This window comes from Benincasa hispida, chromosome 7, assembly GCF_027475165.1.
Source record: "Benincasa hispida cultivar pf3 chromosome 7, pf3_genome.v1.1, whole genome shotgun sequence".
Classification (NCBI taxonomy): domain Eukaryota; kingdom Viridiplantae; phylum Streptophyta; class Magnoliopsida; order Cucurbitales; family Cucurbitaceae; genus Benincasa; species Benincasa hispida.
In genome coordinates this window covers 34,749,683-34,766,376 of record NC_143484.1, presented here as the reverse complement: position 1 = coordinate 34,766,376, position 16,694 = coordinate 34,749,683, and the positions used below count along the sequence as shown (strand labels likewise).

Below are 16,694 nucleotides of genomic sequence, written 5' to 3'. Positions count from 1 at the left end.
CTAAGAATTCAACTATTGCACCTAAGAAAGATGCAAATTATTGTAACAAATGTGGATGAAATAAGTTTAATTTTTAAAGACCAAAATAAAAAATCAAATGTTTACCAAGCGGGACCTAAAAAAGCAGTTTTTAAAAAATTTATTTTAGGAATTTAACTAAGAATTCCACTATGATATCTAAGAAAGATGCAAATCATAATAAGAAATGAAGAGAAAATAAGTTTAATTTTCAGTTTCTAAAAGTTTCCAAACACAGATCATTTCTACACAGTATATCCATAGCAACTCAACTGATGAATAATACACTGAAGCAAAAATATATATATAATCTCTCTATCTCTCTCTGAATAAATGATCAAAAGCTTGAAACAGAAAGATAAATTGAAGAGAGAATTTCACTTAATTAACAAACCTCCAGAGAAAGGGATATCAGTATAAGGCAGCCAAGTATCTCCCATAGTGAAATTATAGACAGTAAAATTCATAGCTTGTGTAAGATTCATCAAGCTATATCCAGGCCAATTCACCCTCAAACTTGTGTTAGCTCCTGGTCCATAATTCTCAAACTCCCCATAATACAATGTCTCCAATCCTACTGTTCCATTCCACTCCAACCACCCCACTGGGCTTATCAAATCCCCAATATAAGACTGCATATACACTGTCCTTGAGTACTGTTTCCACGGCCGTCCGAGATAGTTCGTCGTCGTATTTGAATCCATCACCCAGTCGGGCGCAGCCATGATGGTGCAGTTGTGGATCGAGATGCCTGTGTTTTGGTTCGGATCGGTTCGGCCCTGTGCAGTGAAAGCGTTTTTCTGGTTGGGGAGTGGCTTTCTTGCATAGAGATTGCATTGCTGGAAAACAGCAGCTGCATTGCCAAAAATGAAATCTACAGTGCCATAAATGTCACATTCTCTATAGAATTGCCTTAGGGAATGTACATAAAGAGTGTCTTGATATCCCTCAAAACTACAGCGGTAAAATGTTGACAGATCTGCGCTGTTTCTTACTGCTACTGCTTGGTGCTTTTCTGGCCCTGCTGTGTTCCTAAATGTCATATCTATTGCAACAAATCCATCTCCACAAACAGCTGCAAAATGTATATCAAAAACATTCATCGGAAGAATGTGGCAGTGACTTGGAATAGAAATTGAGTATGTGATTCTATGTCAGATGGCATTCTAACGGATTTTTACTCCAAAGACAATATCGTAATTTTTGAAAGAACAAAGAACAAGTTAATGGAAGGTACTTTTTGTATTTAACTTTTGAAGAATTGTGATAAAATGATCTGACAAAATATGTCCAAAACATTCAAACTACCAATTCGTACTCTTCTAGTTTGTTTCAAAAATATTCATATTTGTTCAAAAGTTACAATATTTTATTATCTCTTGACATTTCATAAACGTTTCAGAACTATCATCAAAGTTGAAATTCGTTAGAATGTTGGACAGAAACTACGACTTGAAAATGGTGTGGCAGTGAGCAACTGAAGCGAAAATTGGCACGTCATATCGTTTCAGGTCATCTGCACATCATTTCAAGAGTGAACTTTTGAGAGAATAAAGAACAAAGTTCATGGGTACTTTTTAATAGTTATGATCACATGATTTGTATGTCTTTAGGAGGAGAGGGAGGGAGTGAAGTTAAGATTAGACGAGTAGTAAATTTGTGAACTACTTACTGAAGGTAGAAGAATTATAAGTCGTCCAACCATCGATGACGTTACGGTTCCCAGTGATGACGGTTCGGTTAATGCCGTCTCCGATGAGCATTACATTGGTTTTGAATTTGGGGATGACAACATATTCTTCATAGTATCCTTCCCTAACATAGATAACGAAGTAGCCATCTTGAGGCATTGAATTGTTGGGAGCAAATGCAATTGCATCTCCAATTGATGTGAAGTTGTCACCACCAGTTGAGCTAACAACCACAGTGTTGTTGATTAAAATTCCTGTGCTGCCTAAATTAGTTAACAAACGCTTCCTTCCTGAGCACTTTCTGGATTGGTTGTTGCACGATCCCATTTTATGTAGTCCCTGATTCAACTTAAACTTTTAAGATAATTGTTTCTTCAAAGAAGTTCATAGGAAAAAAAACGAAATTAACTCATTCAGCAACTAATTTATTCTCAAAAGAACTGGGTCACGGTCATTAATGAAGAAATTAAGAACATTCCCCACCCCCCACCCCCCACCCCCGGTAATTTTTCAATTAAAAAATTATATATAAAAGAATCGAGATTTTAAGTGTATTTAGTTTGATAACCATTCGTTTTTAGTTCTCGAAAACTTTAGTTGCATCTTGACGATTTTTTACCATAGTTTTAATCTTTTTTAAAAAGGCTTTGAATTCTTAGCAATGTAGATAACTAAACAAATAGACATATAGATGTAAACGATGTTTTTTAAGTTTAATTTTTAAAAATCATAAGCTAGCACAAGATTGGATAACGATTTTGCTTTTAGTTTTATGTTGTTGAAATTTATATTACTTTTCTGTCTATTTTCGTACTACCGTTTTTACATTTTTTAAAGAAACACTTAAATTCCGAAGACAGAAGTTCTTTTTCACTCAAAACCTACCACAAAAATAAGTAACAAAGTAAAGAAATTAATATGTGAAAGTGGTACTTATAAATTTTAAAAATTAAAAAAACAAAACAAAACCTAAACATCAAATACTTATCAAAGGAGCCACAAATTGTTATCAAATAGGCTTAATGTGTCTCTCTAATTTATATCTAATAGAATAAAACTTATTGCTGACTAACTTAGTTTGTCAAAGAATAATATTTGATCAAACTGATAAATTCTCACAAATAGAAAAAAGTCAAACTATTTATAGAAATAGTAAAAAAAATATTGATAGACACTTCTATCCATGTTTATCATTGATAATATCGATTATAGATTTCTATCAGTATCTACCACTAAGAGATATTGATAGGCTTTTATCAGCATGGTTGAAATCAAAGGATATAAATATATTTAAACATATTAAAAGGCAAATGATATAGGAATAAAGTAATTAGAATGAGGTAATTTAAAATTGTGAAGAGAATCCACATCTCAATTTGTAACATGCATTTAATGAATTCTCTCTATGGGAATCCTACTCTACCGTCCCCACTAAAATCTCTCTCGTGATGCCAAGAATCTTATTGACATATTTAACATAATTTAATAAACAAAAAAAAACAAAACAAAACAAAACAATTATTATTATGTTAATAAAATAAGTATTATCTTTTTAAATTGGAATTTTGTAGTATTAAGGATAGGGTTGCAGATGCCCTCTGCAGTCCACAGGAACTTTCCCATGCTTATTTATCCTAATATTCCAATTAACAGAGATCATCAATTAATTAAGTGCTGATTAACTTGAAATTGTTCATAATTTTTATATTATACTCCACACCACTTGTGATAATTTTCCTCCACATCTAAAAAAGAAAAAAGAAAATAAAATTCCTCCACGTGTAAATTATTTTGGTTGGAGGATATTTCATTCCACTAATATTTGCAATTGTCTAACTGTTTTCCCCTAATTTCACAATATAATTAAAAGTATTAAAAAAAAAAATCATTTAGAAACCATTTGAATTTTAGTTTCACAGAGTATTTTTAAAATACTTTTGTTCCTTAAAACTTTATAGAGTAATAATTTGGTCTTTAAACTTTGATTTATGGCGATTTGGTTTTTATAATTTATAAATAAATTTGATCCTTATTCAATTTATATCTATATGTTTATATAACGATCCGATTTCCTAGAACTTAAATCAAACCGTTACTATAGACATGCATACATACAATTCAAATTAACAATTTTTCATAACTTAGTAAAACCAAATAAATAATGTAAAATAATTAATTTCATTAAAACTAAATAACTAAAATTCAAGTAGGAGGGTCCTCTTAAACCATAAAATAAAATTAGAAAATTCTTTTTTAAAAAAAATAAAGCACAAATACCAAAACTTTGAATTCAAACATCAAGACTAAAAATTTTAAAACATAAATCCTGAAAACATGAGCGGAAGCATATGACTAGTCCCCGTTTATCAAAATAACGTCCAAATATTTCGAGATACTTTAATAAAAATACCTGAAAATTTCAGGAGGTTACACTTTAAGAAATTTTTATTAAATCTTAGTAATAGTTTTCGAGACAAAAACTTAATCGTTAGAAATTATAAACTATTTACTAAAAGTTTATAGATTAAATTGTTTTAAATTTAAAACTATAAAGATTAAATTGTTATAAATTAAAAGAACTGAATTATTTGTTCGAGGAAAGTTGGGAGATCAAAAATATTATTATATTCTTTTTTGGTATATTTTAAAGATCTTTTACAATAATTGTATTTATTGTTTAAATTTTGAAAATAATTTAAAAGTATTTTGTAAGGTGATCACAAGAATTGATAAACAAGCTTGTCTTTCTCCTTAAAAGACAAAATAAAAAATAAAAAAATAATAGTTATCGCGTTGATTCTTGGTTATAGAAATTTGTATACCAACAAAGTAGAAATTAGTCTAAATATATAAATATTAAAGAATGCATTATAATAAAAGAATTTATGTTTCAGTTTTAAAAAAAAAACATTTTTGTGATTTATTTTAATTTCGTGTTCAACTTTGATCATATACTTTCTTTGACCCCTCATGTCCTTTTGTTATTTGAGGATTTCATTTATTATGAGCCCGAGGTCTAATTTGTCATTTTAACATTAAATATAGCCTGTATTTATTTAAAATTATTTAGAATATTGGCAAGAATTCAAATACTAAATTTTGCTTAAAAAAAGAATTCAAATATTAAAATACTTTAAAAATTAGATTTACAAACAACTATTATTTCTATTTTCTTTCAATAATTTGTTTCAGAATTTCTTTTATCCTGAGGTCTGGTCTGACATTTTGGCATTAAATGCAATAATTTATTTTAGAAATGGATAAAATAAAATCGTTTCAATGAAAATGTACTTTGTATTAAAGAAATAATGTTTTTGATGCAACCCACTTTCAATGAGTCACTAATTACTTGCTAAAAAATTAACAGTTGAAAGAAAAAAAAAAACTTGTAAGGCTGTAAAATAGAATTTGGTTGAGCTTCACAAGGAAAGTATCTAACTTTTATTTTGTAACATTAATAATTATGTCAAATGAAAAAGTTGAGTCTATAAACTTTATAAGTTATTTGATATCTAACAAATTATCTTTTTTATATATAAAAAATTTATTTAATGGATCCATGAACTTTTATTATTGTATTTAATAAACGCACTAACTTTTAAAATGTTTAATAAATTTCTAAATTTGTGATTTTGTATCTAATAAGTCTTTAAATTTCAAAAAATATTTCACAAATCAAATAATATTAGATACAAAATTAAAAATTTAATTCCTATTATATTTTTTTTTTAATGATTAAAGCTCTATTAAATGTATATTGAAAATTTAAGAACTTCATATTAAATGCAATATTGAAGGTTTTAAAATTTTATTAAATACTTTTTAAATTAAATCATCTATTAGAAAAAAAAAATTATTGACCAAATTTTAACTTTAAGATAATAATTTTTTTTCTAATTCAGCAATTACAGAAGGGTAAGGTCAAATGGCCAACATTTTTAAATGTAATGTTTAAACCACTTACAATTAAATATTATGCTTTGTTATTTTTTAAAAAAATAATAATAATAAATTACAATTTAGTCCATATAAATTTAAATTTGTGTCTATCTGGTCATAGGTTTTCAAAATATATAACTAAGTTTCTTGAAGTATTTAACAAATTTGAAAATTTTAAATTTAGTTTAAAATTTTATGTCTAAATGAAATTTTATAGGTTGTTTTGTACCCAATTTCAAGTGAGTGGAGTGATTAATTATTATGGCCCACTTCATGTTTGGAGTTAAAATAGTTGCTCCTTAAACACTATATAAATATATAAACTAAATTTGTAATATTAAAAAATGACCAAATAGACATAAATTTAGGGGAATACATTTTTTATCTCTAGGTTTTGTGTCTAGTTTCTATTTACTATTTTAAAATATTATGCATCTAATCCTTAAGTTTTACTTTTGAGTTTGGTTTCAATTTAATCCTTAAGTTTCAAAATACTACTTTTTGCTTTGACATTTGAGTTTTGTTTCAATTTGGTTCTTATGTTTCAAGATTTACACTTTTAACATCAATTTTTCACTAAATACTCACTTTTCATTTTAGAGTTAATTTATATTAATAAATTAAACATAAATTAAAAATCGTTTAAAAAAATATAATTAATTAAGTTTCACTATTTAAATTTAATTTAATTAATTAATAGAAATTGGTGAGAATATTAGAAGTGAGTATATAATGAAAAATTGATATTAAAAATATAAAATCTTAAAATCTAAAGACCAAATTGAAATAAAACTTAAATCTCAACAGTAAACTGAGAACTAAATTGAAACAAAACATAGAATTTAAGAATTAAATGTGTAATATATTAAAATTTATAAACCAAATAGAAATTAATTAAAGGTCAAAATATATATATATATATATATATATATATTATTTCCCAAATTTTAAAATCAAAGGATTAAACATGTAATTTTAAAAAAAAAATCTAAATTAATGGCTGCAACCAAACAAAAACTTTCTTTTCCCCAATTATTTTATGCATTGAATAAAGCAAATGCAATGGTTCGTGTAACCGAACGAACAGACAAACAGAAACCAAACAGCAACGGCACCCCATATTCAATCAATCGTACCTTGATCAGCGTGTTCAATGGCTCTCTGTTCCGCGGACCCGCCGGAAAATTCCCTCCGTCGCCATTTCCCTTCTGCCGCCGCTTCTTCCACCGCCGCGACAGCGAGTTCGAAACCAATCCCAAAGACACACTATACAGCTCTCCGGCTATCGACAGCGGCGCCGATAGCACATTCCCGAAACTACTCCCCGATTCCACCAATCCGTCGATACAAGTCTGGCCGTTCGTCACGATCGCGCTCAAAATACTCTCAACTCGCTCCACCCGTTCCTCATCGACGCCCTCCGCCGCATCCAATACGCCTTCGATCGACCGAAGAAACTCCACATTCGAATCGGAAAGCTCTTTGCAGTCGCTCAGAGCGCCGGCCTCTCGCCGATTCAACCTCGAATCGCGCCCGCGGTCGAGATAGTGGCCGATTACGCTCGACATTTTGATCGCTTGTTTGAGACATTGCTTGACGGAGAATTTTCCGTAGCCGTATGGATCGGAGGGGGAGAATCGGATGGTGGAGAGAATGGAGCGGCAGAGCTTAGGGTAGAGAGTGGATTTGCAGAGGGCAGTAGACGGCGGAGGAGAATCGTATGCTCCGGCGAAGCCGAGAAAGAGAAGGAAAAGGAAAATGAACGGAACTGAGTTCATAATTTTGTAAACTCGGAAGTGACTCGGCGAGTGAAGAAGGAGAGAGGGTTTATATAGAGGGCGGGAGAAGAAGTGTGGATAATCAAAAATTAGTCCAAATTAAACGTTGAGGACTAATTTAACGAAATTTTAATAAAATGTCTATGTCGATTTTTAAAAAATAGAAAATAAGCTAAGGCCGTTTGATAATATTTTTTTTATTTTTTAATTTTGAAAATGAAGTTTATGAACACTATTTTCATCTCCCAATTTCTTAGCTTTTCAAAAATTTGTTTTGTTTTTGAAATTTGACTAATAATTCAATCATTGTACTTAATAAAGATAATTATGTGAATGATATAGGCTTAATTTTCAAAAATAAAGACAAAAAATTCAAATGATTACCCAATTAGACATTAGTATTTGGTTGGTAGAAGTGATAATTCGATTGAGTTTTATTTTGTTCGGTTTATTATCGGTTTGATTTTTTGTTTTTTTTTGTATTTTCTTTTTTTTTCTTCCAAATTTTTATTTTTACTTCTTCTTTTATTTTGATTTTTTTTTTAATTTCATATTAAAATTGGCTTTATTTATTTTTTAGACCAAAATTTGATTTTTTTTTCACTTTTTTTAAATAAAAAAAATACAAATGCCATGATAACCGGTTTTTTCTAAATAAATATATATGCACCATAATAATTAAAATAATAAAATAAACCTAATGTTAGAATTATTTTAAGGGTATTATACCCTAGGTTCGATTCGGTTCGGTTTTGATTGGTTTTTCAAATAAAAAATCGATTCAACCAATATTTTTTTGTTTTTTTCAAATACAAACTAATATGTCCAATTTTATACTAAAAACCAAATCAAACCATTGGATCAGTTTGGTTTGATTTGGTCTTTTTATTTTTTGGCTCCTATTTGTTGGGTTATAACTATTTTTGTATAGTGCCAGTTACTCAAGAAATTGCCATGTGGTAATATTTTTTTTTACATTAAATTAATATTATTTTAAACTATCTTACAAAAAATAATGACCGTGATATATAGGTTGCATTACATTTAATCAGTGTCCAAAAAATTAAGAAAAATTAAATTTAAAAGAATATTTATACTGATAAATAAACATTCTATACTTTTTTAAATAACTAGATGACTTATTATTTATATCGGTGGCTTTGGTGGTTTGTTGTTTATATTTTATAAATTTTTTAAAGATAAAATAAAAATATTGATTTATCTTAAATGATTGTTTTCAAATATAATAAAATGAATCAAAATATTTATAAATATAACAAAATATCACTGTCTATCAGTATACACGATACGGATACGATTGGATATGGCGATTCGTCAATTTCTAAAAAACTAAGATACGGATACGTCTAAGGATACATCATTTTTTTATACATATTTTGAGTATATATATTTCTAAAAAACAAGAATACTGATATATTGAAACTACATTTTCTTTTTTCTTAAAAAAATTTAGGATATAGATAAATTTAGCATATAAGTTAATAACAATAGCACAAAATAAAATACAAACACAGAAATATAATATATAAAAAAAAAAAAAAAAAAAAAAAACAACAACAACAACATCTAAGATGTTGAAGTACAATAGTTAATAAAATGCAATAGAAAAGTGGCTCATATTACAAAGAATAAGAAGATTAGAGGGAAAAGTATGAAGATAAACAAAAAAATTTCTTCATTGAATTGTTGAAGATATCCAAGTGGTTTATATTTTGATGGACTCAAATGTAAAGATGAAAATTAGATGATTCTAGGGTTTGGTCTTTTATTTATTTTTTTCCTTTTAGTTTTGGACTCGAGTAGTGGGCTTTTTAAATAGGTTGTCTAGTTTTAGATTGGGAAAGATTATGAGTTGCTTGTCTTTTTTCTTTAAGGTACGCGTAGAAATAGACAGGTCAAATCAAATACGTATATGGAAAGTATCGGTATCTGATACGGACTCTTTGCCTCATATGAAACATATGTGCTTCATAGACTACTATCATTTATCATTAATGTCTATCAATATTATATTTAAAAATATTTTAAATAACTTTTCTGAATTTTTCGATGTTAAATCCATAGAAATCGAGAAATTTCGAAATACATTAAAATTGTGGTAAGAAAAAGAAGGGAATGGGAATTAAATTATTTTAATTATATATTATATATATTCCAAAGTATTTAAAAGTTGTGTTAATGGGTCAAGTAAAGAACAAAACTTACCACAATTATCCACCGACGCTACCCTTCAATCTACCTATTATGTAGTTTTTAATTTTAATTGGATGAATTACACACTTATTTTTTCTTTTTTCTCTTTATATATATATATATGTCTACTCATATTTTCCTTAGGATAGTTTTCATCAACTTATGAACAAATTGTTTCATGGTTTTGGAAGAACTTTATATTATCTTAACTATTTATTTTTATAATTATACTTAATAATAAATATTTGCAGGCCCCGACATTTATAACAAACTTTATTGGTAACGTTGACATGACACATTTTTAAGGCAATAACTTTTTAACGCCCAATTTGATAATTAATTACACAAATATCTTTCTACTTTATTACTTGTTTAAAATATGCCTTCATTCTTTAAGAAACATATGTATAATTTGGCCTAAAAAATGTTGATTTTTATAATCTTTATATTTTGCCAACATAAACATATTTCAACTGACGTATACGTAATTTCAAATGAAGATCGCTGTTATATTGTAGAATATTCACTGTCTTAAAAATAAAATTCAGCACGACATTATGCTAAATCGCAATTGTTGGTTGCTTTCCAAGGTTTGCACAATCTCCAAACTTATGCATGTACTCGTCTGAGAAAGGTATGAAATCGAATGAAAGGTTTGCTCATAATAGTGAAGAAGAAAAGCTTGATAAAAGAAAACCACTATTAGATTTGGAAAAACTCTTTGTATATAAAGATGAAGTAGAAGAAAACGGTAAGATTAATAGATGAAAAATGACTAGGTAAAATTAAATGAGATAAAAAAAAATTATGGATCTGAATTTAATAAAAACGTTTTAATAAAACGGTAAACTAGAAAGGTAGTAAAAAATTAGCTATTTTTTTCCTATGAGCACGGTTATCCGAACCTAAACGCGCCTGTCCAATCAGACGATGATGGTGCACACTTGTGAGAAAAGTTCCTACTTCGACTACAACCATAATTTGAAAGCTACTTTTTGCTTTTTTATGAGTCTTGTCCCAAAATCATTTCGAACAATAAATTTGTTTTATCAACTTCGAGATCAAAGGTTAGATCTTCTATCCCACATGTTTCTTAAAAAGATATATTTATCAAATAAAAAAAATAGTTTTTTTTGCTTCAAAATAAATAAAAGAAAAAATTTAACTTTCAAATACAATAAGAGTAGAGATTTAAACTATAGATTGTTATCACTAGCACATATTACGTATATTCGGCTTTGACAATTTAGTATTAATATGTGCTATTATTTATACTTGCTTTGACAATTTAGTATTAACAATTTGCTGAGAATACAATACAATATGTATAGTTTTTGTTTTAGAGTAAATAAATTTGCCAGAGTGGCTTGACTTTGATATATGTTTTTAAGGTAACCTAGTTTCATTGGAATAATAAATATGTGTAGTTCAACCAAGAGAAGAAATAATTTCTTACATTAAATTGATGGCCTAAAAGATCTTTCATTATTTAGTACTTTTGGCTCAAATTATAGAGACAATAATGTGAAACTAAATAATTGATTAGACAAAATGGGTTGAATTATAGGCTCATCATTCATGGACCTCCCTAGGTTTCTCTCTCGCTCCATATATACGATTATTATTACGAATTTTTTAGTGACTTAGAATTTTGTGGTCAGAATCTCCTATCTTTGTTGTACTAGAAAATGATACGACCAAGAATGGAGCCTACAATTTAAATGGACTCAAAGGAAGGGAAAAAAAAACTATCCAAACGTAGTAAAAGCTTTAGACATGTTGAGAACTATTTCTTAATTCTATGAATGTTGGTGTATGATTAATTCTGAGTGGTAGAGACAAATTCCTAACAAGTTAGGTGGAGGCAATTCTTGAAAGAAAAAAAAGTCTTAATGTTGTTAAAAATTTTCAAATGCATATTATAAAATACAATATATAGCACAATTCATAATTCAACATTTTTCCAAAAAGAAAAACTATTTTTAACTAAAAATTGAAACTACTAAACTGAGCATAATTCAACCTATATAAAGTACAACAGTCAAGTTCAAAAGAATATATGAATGAATCAAAATCCCATTCAAATAAGATGGGATCTTGAAGTTATAAAAGCATATTTCATATAAGTTAAAAAAAAAAAAAAATTGGATAATTACTATGTATATGAACAAAATGTACCTTTCTTTTGGGTAGCTCAACTATAGTATTTTGTTTGGAGACATCTTATATTGAGAGACCTATTAGAAATTTTATCACCAACATGTTGAAATCACTCTTACATTGAAATAGTTTATGAAGGGCAACATTTAAAATAGGAAAATCGGAGTGTATGACACATTTTAGAGTTTGGTTTTGAAAAATGGCAAACCCAACAAATAATAAGATTTATAGCAACTCAAATGACATGCATATGGCGGCAAATTTTTAAATTTCTGTTTTACCCTTGTCTAGTACGTAACTTTGTTATTGATGAAACTACAAATACATGGTAAGTGTAGAATCGTAAACAATGATGGAGGGTAATTGTTGATGACTTCATTCTCCACTTTTCCTCTAATTAATTCATTTGAAAAAAAATAAAAATAAATAAAAATCACTTCCTCAAAAGAATCGCCCTTCCTGATGTTTTAAAAACTAAAAAGAACCATCATTCTGATTTTCCTAATTCACATTTCAATGCATATTTTATTATTAATTTAGATTATGTTTAACCACTTTTCGAATTGACTAATCTCATTTGAATTAAATATCCAAATTTTTCGACCAAATTATATTTTAAATATTCATATATTATCAAATTTTAAATTTATTCAAATGTCATTATTTTATACATATTCTAAATAAATTAACTGAATATTTTCCATGTTTTTTAAGGTTTAAACAGTTTTGTATATTTTATTAGATTCAATTGTGCATATTTCATATTTAGTCACTATTTTAGCTGACATTTTGTTAATACCTTATTTGCTCTTAGTTAGTTCATATGTCCGAAATGAAAATATTAAATACAGTATAAGTGTGGAGCTTTATTAATAACCAAGATATAAATACAATGTAAATTGAGTGCTTGATTAATAATCGGGATACAAATACTATGTAATTGGAGAGTTTGATTAATAACCAAATTAATCATATTATAATGATCCAATTTAAAAATTGAAAGTGAGTGTCATTCCGTAATTTTCACCCTCTTCTAAATTGAATTTATTTTTATTATTCAAATTAAATTTCAATAACTACTCCACGAATTGATTTAAAATAAATCAATCTCTTCCTTATTTTTCTCCCCTAATTGATTCAAATTAGGTATGGAATTTAATTAACCTATATTTACACATACAACGTAATTGTAATGTAAAGTTAAATAGTTATTTTTCATCCATTCAAATTTTGGTTATGGACTTTGTCTTTGTAACTTGTTTTATAAGTTATGGGTCGGATAAAATCAAAACTTGGCTTGTTTTGGATTTAATGAATATTTGTGATCTAATAAATTAGATTTACAATAGACTAAATTAACATATTTTTGTTTTCAAATTTTTTAATGAAAAAATCTTATCAATAGAAAAATTCCAAAAACATTTACATTTTATTGCAAAAGTTCTAAAAGTGTTTGATATTTTTGGAACATTTTGTTATAAAATGTAAATATTTTTAAAAGATCTCTTTTTTAATTAGAGATTTTGAATATAAGTTTCATAATTTTGGAAGTTTTAATGTGTTTATTTTGTTTTCGAATTTTTAGGGTGAAACTTAAATTGATTGAAGAAGAAAATTATATTATGAGAGATATAAAAAGTATATCTGGATATTTGGAATTTAAGATGAAAAAGAAAGTTTTCACTTTATATATAAATTAATATTTTGTAAGTTAAAAAACATTAAAAAAAAAAAAAGAAAAATAAAGAAACCTAAGTTTCTACTGCCTCAAAAAGTCACCTCTCTTCTTTTGCGAGCTTCCTCCTTTGCCTAAAAAGCGACGCCGCCATCTATGTCATTCCACTCAACTGTAGTTTACCACGAGCCATTTCGCCACACCCATTGACTACCTCACGCTACCATTTGTGTCGAGACTGCCTCCATGGCGAAGGGTAGTGTAAGTGCCATGGATCTTCCTCTCTCATTCACTCTCTTTTTTTGTCTTGATTTTTTTTGCTGCTATTTATCATATGTTGGGTTTTATGTCCTAAAATTCGTAGTTTGTAAAAATTGAACATATTCTATTATCAATAAAAATATATTCAACATTTCTTCAATAAAGGTATTGAATCTATTAATTGAATTCATAAAGTCTAAATCCAATAAACTAAGATTTATGGCTATTATATGAATACTTGAACTTTATGTGAAGACATAGAGATGGAACAAGTTTGAGTAAATAGCCAAAATGGTCTATAGTATATGATTAAGGAGGTTGGGTACTTTATTCTGGTAACACTATTGGATCTGGCCTACTCTGTAACTGTTATAAGTTGTTGTAAAGATACTACAAACGAAGTGATCCAGATTCACTCATGTATTGACATGAGGAGTGGGGCGTCCTATACAATGAGTTTGCATAAGATCGGGCCAAGAAATAAGTCACTCTTACTTTATAACATTGTTTACTGTTTAAAGCGGACTATTTCGCTTAGATGACCTAGGTAACTCGATCTTTATCCTGAGCTAACTATGAACTCCTGTCTATTCGGGATTATCCTTAGATTTGCATGGGTGAAGGTTGGCCCAACAGCGCCGACTCAATAAGCCTCCTATTTCAGGGGTGAGACCAGGTAGATAGCTGGGGACATAGGTGCAAGATGGAATTCACACTTACCCGATTTAGGGTTAGGAAAAAGATTGTTCTCTTAAATAACTAAATCCAGGTCTTGAACAAGGGGTCCCACCCTCTCACTGGCTTGAGAGGAATCTGGTTTAGTGATTAGATCATAAATCAATTGTTCATTAGAAGATCGAACTTAAGAAACAAGACGTAATATCGGGTGTAAAACAACATATTAACCTAGTCGTTATTACGAACAACCTATGAAGAGTCGACTTATTGGTTATGGTTAAATCATGTGGACATAAATATATCGACAGTGAGAAGAGTGCAACTATTGAGCTATAGTGGTGTGACTTGATAGTTAACGAATACTGATTAATTTGGTCTAAAGAGTTTTAGCCAGTAAATCTTAATCGTTGGAGCTCATGATCTCTAGGTTCATAAGATCCCTCTACTAGCTCGTAAAACATGAACACCTTGAATTATTAAATTGAGTGAATTTGAAATAATATCAATTTGAATTGTTCAAATTAAAATTAAGGTTTGAATTTAGATAAGTTCAAATTCAAATTAGGGTTTGTACAATTATATTTGATATAATTATTTAACGTTTAATTTATCGAAATTAAACAAAATTGAAGAGTTTATAATATTTAAATATTGATTTAAATATTAATTACATGAATAGAATTTATGTTTAATATTAGATGTGTGATTAATTTATTATTTGATATTAAATTAATTAATTAATTAAATGTATTTAACTAATTAAAAATCAAATTAATTTCCAATTTTAGAATTCAATTTGAGAAATTGATTTTTGAAATTTATGAAGTTTTAATTGATTTATAATTAATTGAAAAGTTTGGAAATTAAGAAATTGGAAAATTGAAAAAAGGAACTAAGTAGGGATTTTCCATTTTTCCTCCAAGTAGGAGGTGTTCTCCTTACAAACACACACATCCCATTAAATCTTCAAGCAGTGTTTGGTTATTGAGTTGAAGAGCAAATGCTTGCATGTATTCAGTGATTAAAAAACACTGAATTTTAAAGAGTGAGATATATATTCCAGCTGGAAAATAAGTTTTCAGTTCATCTTCTTCTTGCTCTCAAAATCCAGAATTTCACTTCAGAAATTCACTCAAATTCAAGTTCCACCACTCAAATTCAAGGCTAAGAATAGTAGAGAAGATCTCTTGGTGGTTCACTGTCAATTTGGAGCTTATTTGGAGTGAAGAGCAGCTTGGATTTGGGATATATCATCAAAGGTACGTTGAACTTGAAACCCTCTTCAGTTTTTTTGTTGAAGCATGCTTTTAGAACTCAAACTAAATGTAATTAGAGTACTTATTGAATCTGTTTGCTTCCATTACATACTTGTGTATTCCATCATCATATACCATCGCTTCTATTGTTGTGTAGTTGTAAGAGTAATCGGCCAACAGTATTTAGGTGAGTATCAGGGTTGTTTGTGAGTTTTTGTTGAAGTTTTAGTTTTCTGTGATATGGTTGACTTCAATTATATTAAGGACTGTTCTGGAGTTTGATGGAAATTTCAGCTGCTATCAGAAAAGGAGTGTTTGACAATATTTAATTTAATGTAATGTAACAATATAGTGTATTTGCACTTTTCTGGATTTGTTTTAGTTTGTAATGTTTGTATTATCAATTTAAGTGTGTAAGGATAGTTTAGATGTTTGCCAATTAGTAGTTTCTTATTTTAAAAATCGTTTTGTTATTCTTACGTTAAAATTTTTTTACTATTTTTTGAGATGAAACCTTAAAATTTGTTATTTCTCTTTATCGGTCTTTTAAAATATAAGTTAAAAGATGTGGGCTAAAAAGGGCAACACATTTGGATGTTTTTTTTTTTTTTTTTTTTTTTTTTGAGGGAATGTGAGGAAAAGAATGGTAATTGGACTTTGAGCCTCACCCACTGCCAATTGGTGAGAGATGGCTTTCAGTTTCTGTGAGCCCATTCAGCCCATTGTATAGGCTAAAATTAAGGCCCCACCAACAAAAAAAAAGTAAAATACTTAAAATAATCTCAAAGGCAAAGTTCAATATATATATATATTATCTTCATATAAATTGCAATATAATACAATATTTTCTTTAGGGGAAAAAAACGATGGTTGAGTTTATCCTAATTTGCAGAATTTTTGGTTGAGTTTTAAATTTGTGTAGGTTGGATTAGTTTGTGAATTTCATTTTAAATTAATTTGGACTAAAATGACACAACCCAAATTTATTGTTAATTTTAGAAAATATATATCTAATATATTTTTT

General features: G+C 28.2%; 1 protein-coding gene across 1 annotated transcript; it reads right to left on the bottom strand.

Moving 5' to 3' along the window:
* Positions 1–206: 206 nt before the first annotated feature.
* Positions 207–7,517, bottom strand: LOC120080871 (putative pectinesterase/pectinesterase inhibitor 25). Its single transcript, XM_039035533.2, has 3 exons — positions 6,785–7,517; positions 1,691–2,048; positions 207–1,093 (listed from the first exon to the last, which is right to left on the bottom strand). The coding sequence occupies exons 1-3, from the start codon at positions 7,424–7,426 to the stop codon at positions 396–398; spliced, it is 1,698 nt and encodes a 565-aa protein (XP_038891461.1). The 5' UTR covers positions 7,427–7,517; the 3' UTR covers positions 207–395.
* Positions 7,518–16,694: the final 9,177 nt, after the last annotated feature.